At 44.1% G+C, this 12,788-nt stretch overlaps 1 protein-coding gene across 3 annotated transcripts in view; it reads right to left on the bottom strand.

Moving 5' to 3' along the window:
* ARHGAP26 (Rho GTPase activating protein 26) overlaps positions 1-12,788 on the bottom strand; it is a 427,310-nt gene that overhangs the window by 158,473 nt on the left and 256,049 nt on the right. For all 3 annotated transcript variants that reach the window (XM_075996167.1, XM_012748774.3, XM_012748778.3), the window contains exons 15-17: positions 12,632-12,719; positions 11,029-11,087; positions 9,354-9,459 (exon numbers count right to left, since the gene is read on the bottom strand). In XM_075996167.1, coding sequence (XP_075852282.1) covers positions 9,354-9,459; positions 11,029-11,087; positions 12,632-12,719 — 253 coding nt within the window. The remainder of the gene's footprint in view (positions 1-9,353; positions 9,460-11,028; positions 11,088-12,631; positions 12,720-12,788) is intronic.

The following is a 12,788-nucleotide window of genomic DNA, read 5'->3' as shown; positions in this document are numbered from 1 at the left end:
GAAAGTCAGACTCTCCCACAAAGAGACACATTTCAAAGATCACAAAGATGAGTGGAAATTTCCAGATCATGCAGACGAAGATGAGTCTTCGTGATATAACGTGTCATCCCCCTCCAGGAAATTAAGAGTTATTAAACTGCAGCAAAGACAGCTGCTTCTGAGATGAAATCAGCCTTGCGACACCGAGAGGCGGGGGGGCAAGGGGGAGGGGGCAGCTGACCTCCGTGGAAATGGGCCCCAGCGGCTTGTTCCTGCAGACAGGTGCGCTGCTCCACGGGGCGTTTGACTCACGGACAGCCCTGATGCTCGCGGGGAAGTGTGAGGCTCAGGACAAGGTAGGATCTGAAACCAGATATGTACAGCCCTCTCTCCCAGCTGGCCCTGTGCCGGCTCATCTTTTGCTAAGAAGGGTGAGATGTACGGCCCTTCAGGCCAAATGCACACGAACTGCCAAGAAAACAAAAGCAAAGCAAAAATAAACACGGGCACACACAGAAATCTCCCAAGTGGACAAGAGCTGTGTGAGCTATGTATGCCTCCAGCATCCAGCCCCAAGGGCTTTGCTCGCCAATAACATACCTGTGAAGAGAGCCCCATTTGGTCACGAAGAACAACCTGGTTTGCTTGCGCTGTATCGACAAGTGACCCATCTTCCCTCTCCCTAACGCATAGCTCCAGGACCCTCATTCTCCCATCCCCTGATTTCTCGAACATGTTGTATAAGTTGACATTTGTGGGGTGGGGGTGTTTCATGTGCCAGAGACTCTTCTAAGAACATTATGTGGATTAATTCGTTTAAGCCTCATGACAACTCTAAGAGGGCAGGCACTATTACTGTCTCACTTTAGCCTTTGCAAAAAGAGACCTGAAGTACAGTCATGGGTTGCTTAACAGGATACGTTCTGAGAAACGCGTTGTTAGGCGGTTTTGTCACTGTGCGGACATGGCAGGCTGTGCTCACACACAACTAGACCTGGGACCATCTTCAGAGAGGCTGCATACTGACTGCTACTTAGAATCCACAGCTCCCAGCTCCCACTGGCCAAAGGTTGTCCCCCCCCCAGAATGTTTTCACGTCCCCTTGTTTCCAACCAGGCTCTACACGTGGATGTCATTTTGTGTCATGCCTCCCAGGGTGAGGGTATGAGGCGACAAGCAGTCCGTCTGCACTCGCACGAAGCAAAGTAGAGGCCACAGAAAACTGGTCGTGGTGGTGGTGGTGGCTGCAATCAAACAGGAGAAGCCAAGACAATCTGATGTGCTAAGTTCCAGGTTTCTGATAGATTATTATCTTCTTTTTCAGATGAAGAACCTCAGGCACAGAGAAGTAATTCATGAGAGGTTAGAGAAGAGACGAGATCCAAATCAGGCAAGTCTGGCTCTAGAACCTTTTATCTTAACCACTGTGCTCTTGGTCCCTACAGAGACGCTTCTTATACCTAGAAGTCTGCCACCTGCCACATTTGAGCCACGATAGTTCTGAAGAACTGGGGAGAAATCAGTAGAGGTAAGAAAATAAGCAACACAGATAACACTCACAATGCAACAGAAAGAAGATGCAGCAAGACAGGACTCCAGTGCTCAAAATAGTGCAAGTGGATCAATGAGTCACCACAGCTCAGCCAGAAGGACAGGCATTTAACGAATCTGCTTCTGCAATGCAAAAGAAATCTACTAAGGGCTGGCAAAACCTAAGTCATGTTCATTTGTGTTGATACTGTGGCTTTTATAATAACCCCAAAATTAACAGAGCCAGCAACTAGGACAAGAAAAGAGAGTGTCCTCCTCCCATTCCTCCCTGAATTTGGGAGAGAACTCCATGGGTTCAGAAAAGGAAAGGGTGAATCAGAAAACAGGAAAGTCATTGAAAAAATAAATCCAAACAGAAGTGGAACAACTCAAAACAAACAAGAGACCCAAATCAAAGGAGCTCTAAGAGCATTAACAGCTTGAAGTCAAGTATTTCCCCTTTCAGAATGGGTGTTACGTGTGATGTGAAGGATTTAGTTCCTTGAATTCAGAAATTTTGATTTTTTTTTTTTAAAGCGAAAAAAATTTACATTGAAACTTGTATCTTTCTTTCTCCTAACTCTGAAGGCTGCAAAGCCACAGAATGAAGAAATTCTTGGGTTGAAAGTAGGTGAAGATCTGGCAGTAAGGCTACCTAAGGATTGACCTCTGATTTCTTCTGCATTTTCATTAATTTAAAGTGCTAAGTTGCCTGTTTGCCTTAAAGTATGTGGTTGTCCTCTTTGCACTGTCCCTTTAAATAGATCTTCCTTTGGCTCTGCCAAAAATAGCTGGAGAAGGTCCTTTGAGAATCCCATTCTTAGTCCTAAAAAAATACACTCTGCTCCCTGCCCTAAACACAGAAGTATAAATCGGCCTGGAAGATATATCTCCCAGTTCTTGTAGGGCCCTTCAGTCAATCAGAAATGTTAAATAATAAATCTTTCAGGAGAAAAAAAAAAGAGCCGGTCCCGGCCCATCTCCACTTGTTCATTTATATGATTCACCCAAAGTCAAGCTCCTCTTTTGGCAGAAGCAAATAGGTAGGCCAAGGGTGGAAAACCCAAATGCCTCCACTGAGCCAGGCAGGCAGGAGGCATGGAAGAAGCGGGCCAGCAACAAGAGACAACGGGAACGTCAGGAACTGTGGCCAACTGGAGAAGGACAGCGCAGGGGACATAGGTCGTTTGGCCAATCGTTAGCACGGAGATAAGAACTTTTCAAGTACAATCGCCCCCCTTGAAAAATGTGGGGAACCTGCTCAAAGTTTTAAAACAGCAATGTGTGGGCCATCGCCACCAAACACATGTGGCAGGGGGTGCTCTGGGTAGTGGCCCCCTTTGCAACTTCTAGGGAAGAAACGAAGACAAGGGAGACAGACTGCCTGCTCACCCCGCCCCGCCCCGGGAGCTTATGGCCCAGCAGGAGGGACAGACACACACCTGGCAAACTGTCCCACAAGGTGGCAAGTGACACACAAAAAGGGAAGAACAAGTAGAGGCTGGGGGAGAGTAGGAAAGTGAGAGGGCACTGGTGGCAGGGAGGGTTCTCGCCGGCAACGGCACTCGAGCTGCAGCTAGAAGAATGAGGTAGCCTTTGGCAGGCAGACGCTGGGCAGAGGCCATTCCAGACAGAAGAAGATGAACGGCAGAAAGATGGAGCAGGGAGGAGGATGTCTGAGAAGTGATCATGAGACTCTTCCTGCCTCTGCCTAGCACACATCCGTGAGTTCCACCGCGCGCCACGCGGTAGTTGCAGGATGGCGATCGTGAGCCGCGCGGGATGAGGCTGCCCGTTCCGGAAGGGCCCGGTCCGGACAAGGCTTTGGAGGCCATTTCCAGGGTTTTTATCTTAAAAGCAATGGGGAAGCTGCCTTTGAAGTTTTTGTAAGCAGGGGAATCACATGCTGAGATGTGCAGTTTCCAAAGTTCCCTGGAAGCAGAGCACACACTCTGTGGACTGGAGGGGAGCCAGGGCTCCACCAGCCGGAGCAGCCCGGAAGGAGGCCTTTGCAAGCAGCCTGGAAAACACACGCATGATGGCAGCTTGGACTAGGGGGCTAGTGACGGAGAAAAATAGAGGGACTCAAGAGATACACCAGGGTTACGACCACCAGAACTATGAGTTCAGGGTGGGAATTGGTAAGGGAAAAGCCAGGTAGGACTGGACAATGGGATCAATGTGTCTCCATCTGGATATCAGGCCACACCTCCGTGGTCTAGTAGCCAAGCAACTGCACTGGGGTGTCCAGTGGTTACTAGAGAGAACAAAGGTTCAGGAGCCAGGATATACGGCTGGGGGCAGGCAGCCAGAGCAGCTCACGGGAGCTTTCCATCTTAGAAAGCCATCATCTCAAAAGCACTGTTTTCTTTAAATGTGCTTTGTAAAATTCCACTGCTATTTTGTTTGGACTAGTCTTGATGGCAAAGAAATAGCTAGCTCTTCTCACGTGTTTAACAGCTCATCACCATACTAAATCTTAGCTTCTAGACTTCGGATGGAGAAAGAAGGAACATTAGAGTATTTATGAGATACGTGCTAATGCCAACCGTCAGTGCCCACTTCCTTATATTCTGACCCCTTCTTAAGAGCTTCAAGGAATGCTACTTGACCACCAAGACTCATCTTCCTTGGTGCCAAGGCCTGGCAATAACTTTCTTTATAACCACAGGCATTTGCACATGAACTCGATTCACTGTTTCTAGATCGTTAAGAAAACTGAATACATCCTTCTTGATTTGCAGGGATGCCTGGTAGTACTCAGACTCTAGTCATCCCAAAAATAGGAAAAAAAAAAAAAAAAGGCAAGCCGCTAGATGCTCAACCCTTGAAAACTTCTGCCCATGGCACCTACATAGTTTGATAAGGTCTCACTTGTGTGCCAAGCATTTGCCCCACAATATTCCTTCGTGCATGATCCCTGCAATCTACAGAATTGTGTCCATTTTGGAAAGTCACAACGTGAAACAGAAGATCAAAAGAAGCATTATAGACAACTGGGTAATGAAAAGAACAATAAGGAATCAGCAAGAGGCAATGGGACTACAGCCAATCTTGTCCTCTTCCTTACTCTCTCTTAACCTTCCACTCCCTGACATCTTATAATTTAGTGCACAGGTGCCCATACCACATATGTCCTCATCTCTCCTCCCAAATTGGCCTTTTTGTCCCCTAAGTCTTGGCTGAGTTAGCACATCATGCAAAGATCGTTCAATAGACCGAACGCTCTCGAGTGAATGTTATTTACCAAGCAAGACTCCTTGAAGTAGACACTGTGGGCCGCCTACTCAAAACTCTACTTTTATTCTGACATCCAAGCCCTCCCACAAGTGGAGCAGATAAATCTCGTCTGGCATAAAATAATTACGGTGGCACCCTTCCCCTTGCTCTGGACCAGTGAGATGTGACACAAGGTGTACTAGAGATGTCTGGGGAAAGTGTCATCAGACTTCTTAGCAGGAGACTTCAAAGAAAAAAGAATGCCTTTTCTGCCTTTGGGGGAGCACATGGGAAGACACAGTGTGACAGCTGATGACCCTGAGAGAGAGGAGCGAGCAACAATCTGAGGCTGGTGGAGCAGGAACACGGAAATAGCCTGAGCCCTTCGTGGGCCAAGAAATTAACCAACTTTCTGGACTGATTTTTGTATAATGACACAACGGATCCCCTAATTGTTCAAGCCATTTTCAACTGGATTTCCTGTTTCTTGCAGCCCAAAGCATCCTAAGTGATGCAACACCTCTTTGGAGATGCAAGACCTCGCCAGCAACACCCTTGCAACAAAGGAATAGCTGTTCCAAAAGAGGAAAGAGACTAAGATTTATGTCTCAATAAGCATTTTGGGAAAACCAGCTGTGAAAAGGTATTTTTAATAGCCACTCCTGATGTATGGAGAGTCCTTTGAAATTTTCCCTCTCAGCATAAACACTGTAATAAAGTTGCGATGAGCCACCACGAATGGTATGTGTGGGGATATACAGCATACTTGGAGTCATCATAATATGTAAACATTATGAAACTACCATGAAATTAGTCTTTATTACTCATCTACTCTTTTCCTTTGACAATTATCAGATTGGGATTTTTTTTTTCCTTGCCCCGACCCATGAAAACACAGAATCCCGTGACTGGAGGAGAACTCAGAAACTGAGGCTCAAAAAGGTACAATAATTTGCACAAGGATCCACAGCTAGCTGGGCATGATTTTCTTCATAACTAAAAAATGCCTTAAACATGATTTCATCTGTTGAAAACTAAATTTAATGCAAAGGCAAACTGTAAAGACTTGGGAAATCAAAACTGGCTTTTTTCTTTCTTTCTTTCTTTTTTTTTTCTTTTTTTTTTTTTTGAGACAGAGTCTTGCTTTCTTGCCTAGGCTAGAGTGAGTGCCGTGGCGTCAGCCTAGCTCACAGCAACCTCAATCTCCTGGGCTCAGGCAATCCTCCTGCCTCAGCCTCCCGAGTAGCTGGGACTACAGGCACGAGCCACCATGCCCGGCTAATTTCATATATATATATATTAGTTGGCCAATTAATTTCTTTCTATTTTTATAGTAGAGACGGGGTCTCGCTCAGGCTAGTTTTGAACTCCTGACCTTGAGCAATCCGCCTGCCTCGGCCTCCCAGAGTGCTAGGATTACAAGCGTGAGCCACCGCGCCCGGCCTCTTTTTTTTTTTTTTTTTTACTAATTTAATCATGACAATAAAATCTCCTGTTTGAACTCACTGCTCTGAGCTTCTTCTGTTTCTAATACTCTCCCCTAGATCCCAATTCACATTCCTCTCAATACTTCTCTCTCTTAGAAAATCCTTGCATATGACCCATTCTCTAAGCCAGTGGTTCTCAAAAGACGGTTTACACAGTAATTACCCGGGAAATAAATCAGAAATGCAGATTCCCAGGCTGAGAGCCTGACTTAGTGGGCCCACAGTGGGGCCCAGAAATGTCAATGTAAACAAGCACCACAGGTGATTCTAACCATGCTTTGAGGCATGTGACTCCGGACCATATACTGGATTCCAAGATCCAAATAGAAAACATCTAATTATCATAGTAGATTTAAGCTGGAACTACAAAAATATGTGCATGGTTTCCTATAATTTTTATGTTCCCTCTGAGGTCTGGAAGAAACCCAACATCTCTGTGATTTGGATGTACCCTGGTAATCATTTGCTTTAGAGGTTTGGAGTTTTTGTCCTTTCCCTCCAAGACTTTTTTTTCCCCCCTCTGAATGCATTTTTACTTGGGATTTAATATAAAAAGCCCTAACTCTCTCATCAGAGCTAAAGGAAATCAATTTTGCAAAATGTTTGAAACGAGTACTTTAAAAAATACACAATACAAAATGTCTTGCCTTTGAACCAGAATCCTGAGATGCATAAGGCAAACAGCAGGTAATGAGAGAAGTAAACACTGGGTTTTCCAGCAGAATCAGACCTGAAACCAAAACTTAGGAAGGAAGTTAACCATTAAGTAAGTGGCCCAGAGGAACAATAGCTCAGGCATATCCTAGGGTAAGTCTAAACCTGAGAAAACTGGAATTAGACAAACCTCTTGTCCCAAGTTAACTTTCCCTTACTGCTTGATTTTAAAATAAGGACAGTGCTGTAAGTGAGAATAGAGTTTAAGTGGAATCTTAGAACTCCTCTGGGTGCCAAAGAATTTTTTCAGACCTAAATAAACACTCTTTACAGGATTCAACAGTGCTCATTTATAGATATCGCAAGGATATTTTCATCTAGAGACTTGGGAGATCAAGAATACAGCATGCTTAGAACTTGAGTATGTGTATTCTCACATAAACTCTGACCAACTCCCATTATGGTGCGTGCACTTGTCTATACGTAAACTTCTTCACGATCAAATGAATAAAGAAATGCCATAAAACCAAAGAAAATCATTCTCAAGTTTCAAAGACAAGACATAACGCTCCGGAAACGCTATGAAATAAATAACTCCAGCAATAAAATTGGTTTGCATTAGTTAGAAGGCAGAAAGTCAAGGTCATAGCTGTAACCTGCATAATTTCAGCTGTACTACTCCTTAGATTAGGAACAAGGATGGACTGAACATAATGGGATTAGGGGAGGAAAGGGGAGGAAAAGAAGCAGAAAGCGAGCCATCCACCAGGCTCAACTATTCAAAATCTACCTCAATCGGGTTTTTTTTATTTGTTTTTTTAAATCTTTTTTTCTTCTTCTTTGAAGAGCCCTAACAATCCTCAGGGCAATTTGAAAATGGAAAAAATGTAATACTGGTTCTCTGAATCACCACTTGCTCTTGGCCTCTTCTTCCAATTAAGCTCTCCTTCCAACTGCACAGCTTGAGAAGACCCTCTGCGTTCAGTTGGTTCCTAACTCTTCTTCTCTAGCTGCTCCCAACAGGCCTGAAGGCGTCCTGAAGATCCAGTGGCCATAAACCAAGTCACGAGCATCCTACAAACTTGGCTGGAGTGTGTACCCGGAACTTCCCCCGTTTGGGGGCTTGCCCTTTAAGCATGCAAAGTTTTGCAACTAACATCCAAACCAGCTTTTCTGTTTAACAAACGTCTCACTCTGGGTTGTGTGGAACAGGCAAAGAACTGTCATCTCAGAGCATCTGGAGTTACTTTGTAAAACCCAGTTCCCACTATTTTAAACACACTTCATCAGGATTGCTTGACATTTGGGGTGCATTCTTCCTCTGTAAACTTGTATGTTCTCTGCCATGTTTCTTAATTATTCCTCAACATGCAGTTCTGATACAACCAGGCAAGAAAAAAAAAAATTGATCAATAATGGAGCAACCGTGGCTCTACCCAATTGCTTCCCACCAACACACACAACACTCCTGTCTCTTCATGGAAATGGGGAAATTGTGGAAATCTTTATGGTATATAAACATTCTCTTCCCCAAAGGTAATACCCAGTGCTTGACAGAAATGTGAAAACCAACCATCACAATCTCCTTCAGAAGAATATCAACTTATCCCAAAGAAATTAAACTTAATGGCATGAGCACAGTGTGGGGAAGAGCTCATTTGCAGCACCTCAGTTCAGTTGAATTGATGGGCTTAATGATTTGCATTCACTGTTATACTCTCATTCCTTTCTTGTGCTCCAGTGTGCAATCAAGAACATACCATCAAAGTCAGTGGAAGGTCAGAACATACACACAGGCAGCGACTGAAACAGCAAGGGAAGTCAGCAAAGCCCCTCAAGAGGGTCAAGCAACAGTAAATACACAAAAAATCAAAAGCCATCCCAAGAGTGCAAATACTCCTAGCAGGAAAATCAGACCCCTACTGCATGCTCTGATTATCTCAGACAGCAAATGAAGATTTGCCAAAAAAATTCCTTTCTTCTTTACACTTCTCCAAGGGCTTTAATGCATGCAACCTTTAAAATCAATGACCTTGTAGATAAAGTGAGGGTCTATTATCCAACATAGGATAGATGAAGAAACCGAGAAACAGACGGTTCAGTGGCTTGTCCAGAGCTGGCTAAGTGGCTTGCTAAGAACAGAGTCGGCTCTAGAGTCCAGGCCTCCTCACTCCAAAGCCACGTTTTATAAACTCACAACATACTCTTTGTTTGGCCTTTATCATCATGAGAACATATAACCCCTACAAACTCCGCATGGTGACCTGCTCACACGGGCACTCCCCCAGCCTCCTGTGCGAAGGCCATTTGGCACCGCTGCCATTGTCCACTGCAGTTAACATTTCACACATTTCTTTCCTAAGCCTCCAGCGTACCGATGCAATAGCGGGAGAGGGAAACGTAGGCAGAACTGGGACCAGCTTTCTTGCTAAGATAAGAACGTTCAGGGGTGAGAAAATGGCCAGCGATTGGTCTTAAACCTACTTTGCCAAGTGGTTCATGAGCAGCTGTAACATCTGCCGATTTTTCTCTGGGAGCCGATGAACAAGGCTGTGGATTTCAGAGATCCGAGATTCCTGGTTCTCTAGCTCTGCGAAGGAAGGAGGGAGGCGATATTTTATCAGTGTCACAGCTAAACGGCTTTACAAGATGGAAGAAATCAAGAGAAACCAAAGAGGAGGCACTAACAGACCAAGCATTTCTCCAAGATTTACGATCCTGTATTGCGTGCATACTGTCTGACTGGCATGACTAGATCTAGAATTCCTTTTTGTGGCGCTTTCTGGAACAGGGTTCACCATAAAAATTAGCATCAAAAATTGCAAGCCAAGATGATGTCGTGATGAAGTGGAGCCAATCAACTGCACACCCAGAACGGGAATGAGCTCAGGAGCAGCTGGCTCCCTCGAGGGACAACTGCATTTCAAGGAAGGAAGGAACTTCATGCACTTGTCAAGTGATAAACAAATCTTACGTGAACGACATTGCAGGGGTCTCAAGTATCAAAACAGCAGCCCGAGACGGCATAATGGAAATCAGAGGAAATGTCCTTTATTCTCAAACCATGCATGACAACCAGCCTGGCAGAAAGCAAGCAATGGCAGACAGAATATTTAAATCTTTCTGCCAACCTATAACCTAAATCATGGCTTGTCATGGCTTCTCTTGGGTGAACTTGGGTAAGTGGCTTTGTTTCTCTGGCAAATAGATTGATGGTACTCATCACACCTATTTATAGGACTGATGTTGAGGTTTAATTAGAGAATGGTTGCTATGGGTTTGCAATTTCTCCGAGAAAAAAAAAAAAATCACATAAACACCATCTTCATTCCTAGCTCTCCCTCACGTCTTTCTCCTCCCTGATTTAAGGGACAACTATAAGTAGGTAAGGCCACCAGAACATTAGGTACTAGTAAATTAGGCCAGTAGTAGCTACCAGGGTAAACAAACTCTAAAGGCTGAGAGGAACCAGGGAGAGGCACAAGCCATCGACATGATAATACTGTGAGCATTCGTGCCAGATTTAAATCTGAGAGAGAACCTTTCTGCCCCCTTACAGGAGGACTGCCCCACGTAGACAGATTCCAGGATGCTCAGGGTAGCTTGCACCTAATCCCTATGTATTTTAATACCAGTAATGTGACGCCACGGACCGGGGCGATATGGTTGAAGAATGATCAGAAGCTGTAAGTGGAAGACATGATGGAAAGAGGACTGTGAAGTTATATAAATGGTGTCGTATTCAGGGAAAACATTTCCAATGCTCAATTTAGGTAATGTGCAATGTCTGATTCATTCTGCAAAATGCTACTCAAAGGCTGGAAAAAAAAAAACCCCAGGAAGTTAGAACTCTGATAATCAAAGCTAGAAAAGGCAAACTTGCTTTTTTCTCCTACCTCCCCCCTTACCCCCCACCCCCGAAGAAAACACTTCTGAAGTTTCTCTCCTCTGCTATAAACTCAACATGGTAGCAAGGCCCTTAGCAATCCTCATCTCGTTTCCTTTTGTTTCTGTGTCAGCATCTCACGCACACGTTATGTGGCCAGTTTACACGCAGAATATGAAGGGTTAGGTAATGTTTATTTTGGGATACTGACTGTTCTTTGAAATAGCAAGCTCTATTCTCTTCCCCTTAAGACTGAGACAAAAAAAGACTTACTTGCTGCTTTGATGAAACTTCTTTGAAATTGGTACATCATGAGTGGTCCTGGAAGCATTCTGGAATAAAAGAATACAGGCTAGTCGGCTGAACAATACAATAATCATATGCTCTCTAACCAGCAGCCCAGAGCCTGCCAGACTGCGTTACATTTCTCAAAGACAAAGATCACAGGGGAAACAGCAGCAACTCAACTTGGTTTCCCTATTGAAAGAGCTCTGAGATTTCACCTGAAATTTTCATTCTCTCCCTTTTTTAAGGGTATGGGTACAATTATGTTTCATAGTCACAACTAATAGAGTGCTAATGCAAAGTCTAGCACAAACCAAGAGATTTCCTTTTCTGTCAGTGACTCACTCATCAACAAGAACACTGTTAAGAGGCGTCTGAGAAACAGGCAACGAAGTACACGTCTGCAGTTACCTGTGCTTAACCTCTCGTCTCCCCAGCAGCCTGCTGTTACAATCAGTTCATCTAGAAACACCGTGAGACACTTTTGTAGGTGTTTTCATGGTGCGTTCTGTATCGAGTGTTGCTCCAAAATGCCAAAAGGCTAGAAGGCTAGGTTCTAGCCCTAATGTTAGGTGTGATATAAGCAACTTTTATCTGCTGGGGTATGAATATGTTTTAACTATAAACTTGAGTTTTTTCTCATAGTTCAAATAACAAACTTCTCATCAAACTGTACATTATTCTTGGCTCAGATTTTATTCTCAGTGGATCCATTAATTAAACTCTTGGTCAACATTTATACTATACCTTACTCTTGACTTCAATTCCCCAGTAGCCAATAAAACCTGCATTGCCAATTCCCCTTCTGTGTGTGTGGCCTTCCTCCTTTGCTTTCCTGCCAAGTTCATCTTCACCAAACTTGCACAAGGGCTTATGCAATTCCTGATTACAGTTCTCCTTTCTGTTTAAGACTAGATCCCACCTTCCCATGTAAGAGGAACTACAGTATTCCTATCCTCTGAGGCCAGCATAAACTTCAGTCTATTTATGACACTGAGATTCAGGCAGCTAGGCAATAACCTCCACCCCCTGAATGACCAAGGGATGGGTAGTGAGGTAGCAGTAATATCATATATATTAATACAAAGAAAATAGTCTCTACAGGAAGGTGATATTTTCCAATCTAAGTGGAAAGAGCAAAAAAAAAAAATGCATTAAGTTCTCATTTTTAAGGAACGATATCTAGCAATATACTGTAATGTAGAAAACTATCAAAATACAGAGGGCATATACTCATGCATTCCCAACAGAACAAGATACAGGATTCCTTGCTTTCTTAACAGATTATTCAGGGATTTCAGGGAAGACCACATTTTAGGTTCTGTGCAAGGCTGATTATCACAGGGCTTTTCATAAAGAGCAAAGTTTCCCAAATCGCTCACGGCACCCTTGCACAATGGCAACCCGTCAAGTACAGATGATTTACAATCGTTTTGACCAGCTGAGCTAAATGCACCCACACAGAAGCTGTTTCCACATCTCAAACACCCACCCAACAGCTCTCTGGAGGCTGAAAATAAAACTGCTTTCTTCCTGATCGCATGATAACTGGCTAGGCTGGCGCCCTGCCTTGCAAATGGAAAGTCCCTACCTCAGGTAGGTCTTCAGAGCACTAGTGATGGTCTTTATCTCCCATTCAGCACAGATATCGGTTTCTGTCTCGGAAGCCGTCTTGGGGTCTGAAATGAAGAAAAAGACAACACATAAGGCAAAGAATAAAACCTGCCTAATAAACAAGCATACACAAA

Source organism: Microcebus murinus, chromosome 21 (genome assembly GCF_040939455.1).
Source record: "Microcebus murinus isolate Inina chromosome 21, M.murinus_Inina_mat1.0, whole genome shotgun sequence".
NCBI lineage: Eukaryota > Metazoa > Chordata > Mammalia > Primates > Cheirogaleidae > Microcebus > Microcebus murinus.
This window is presented reverse-complemented; position numbering and strand designations above follow the sequence as displayed.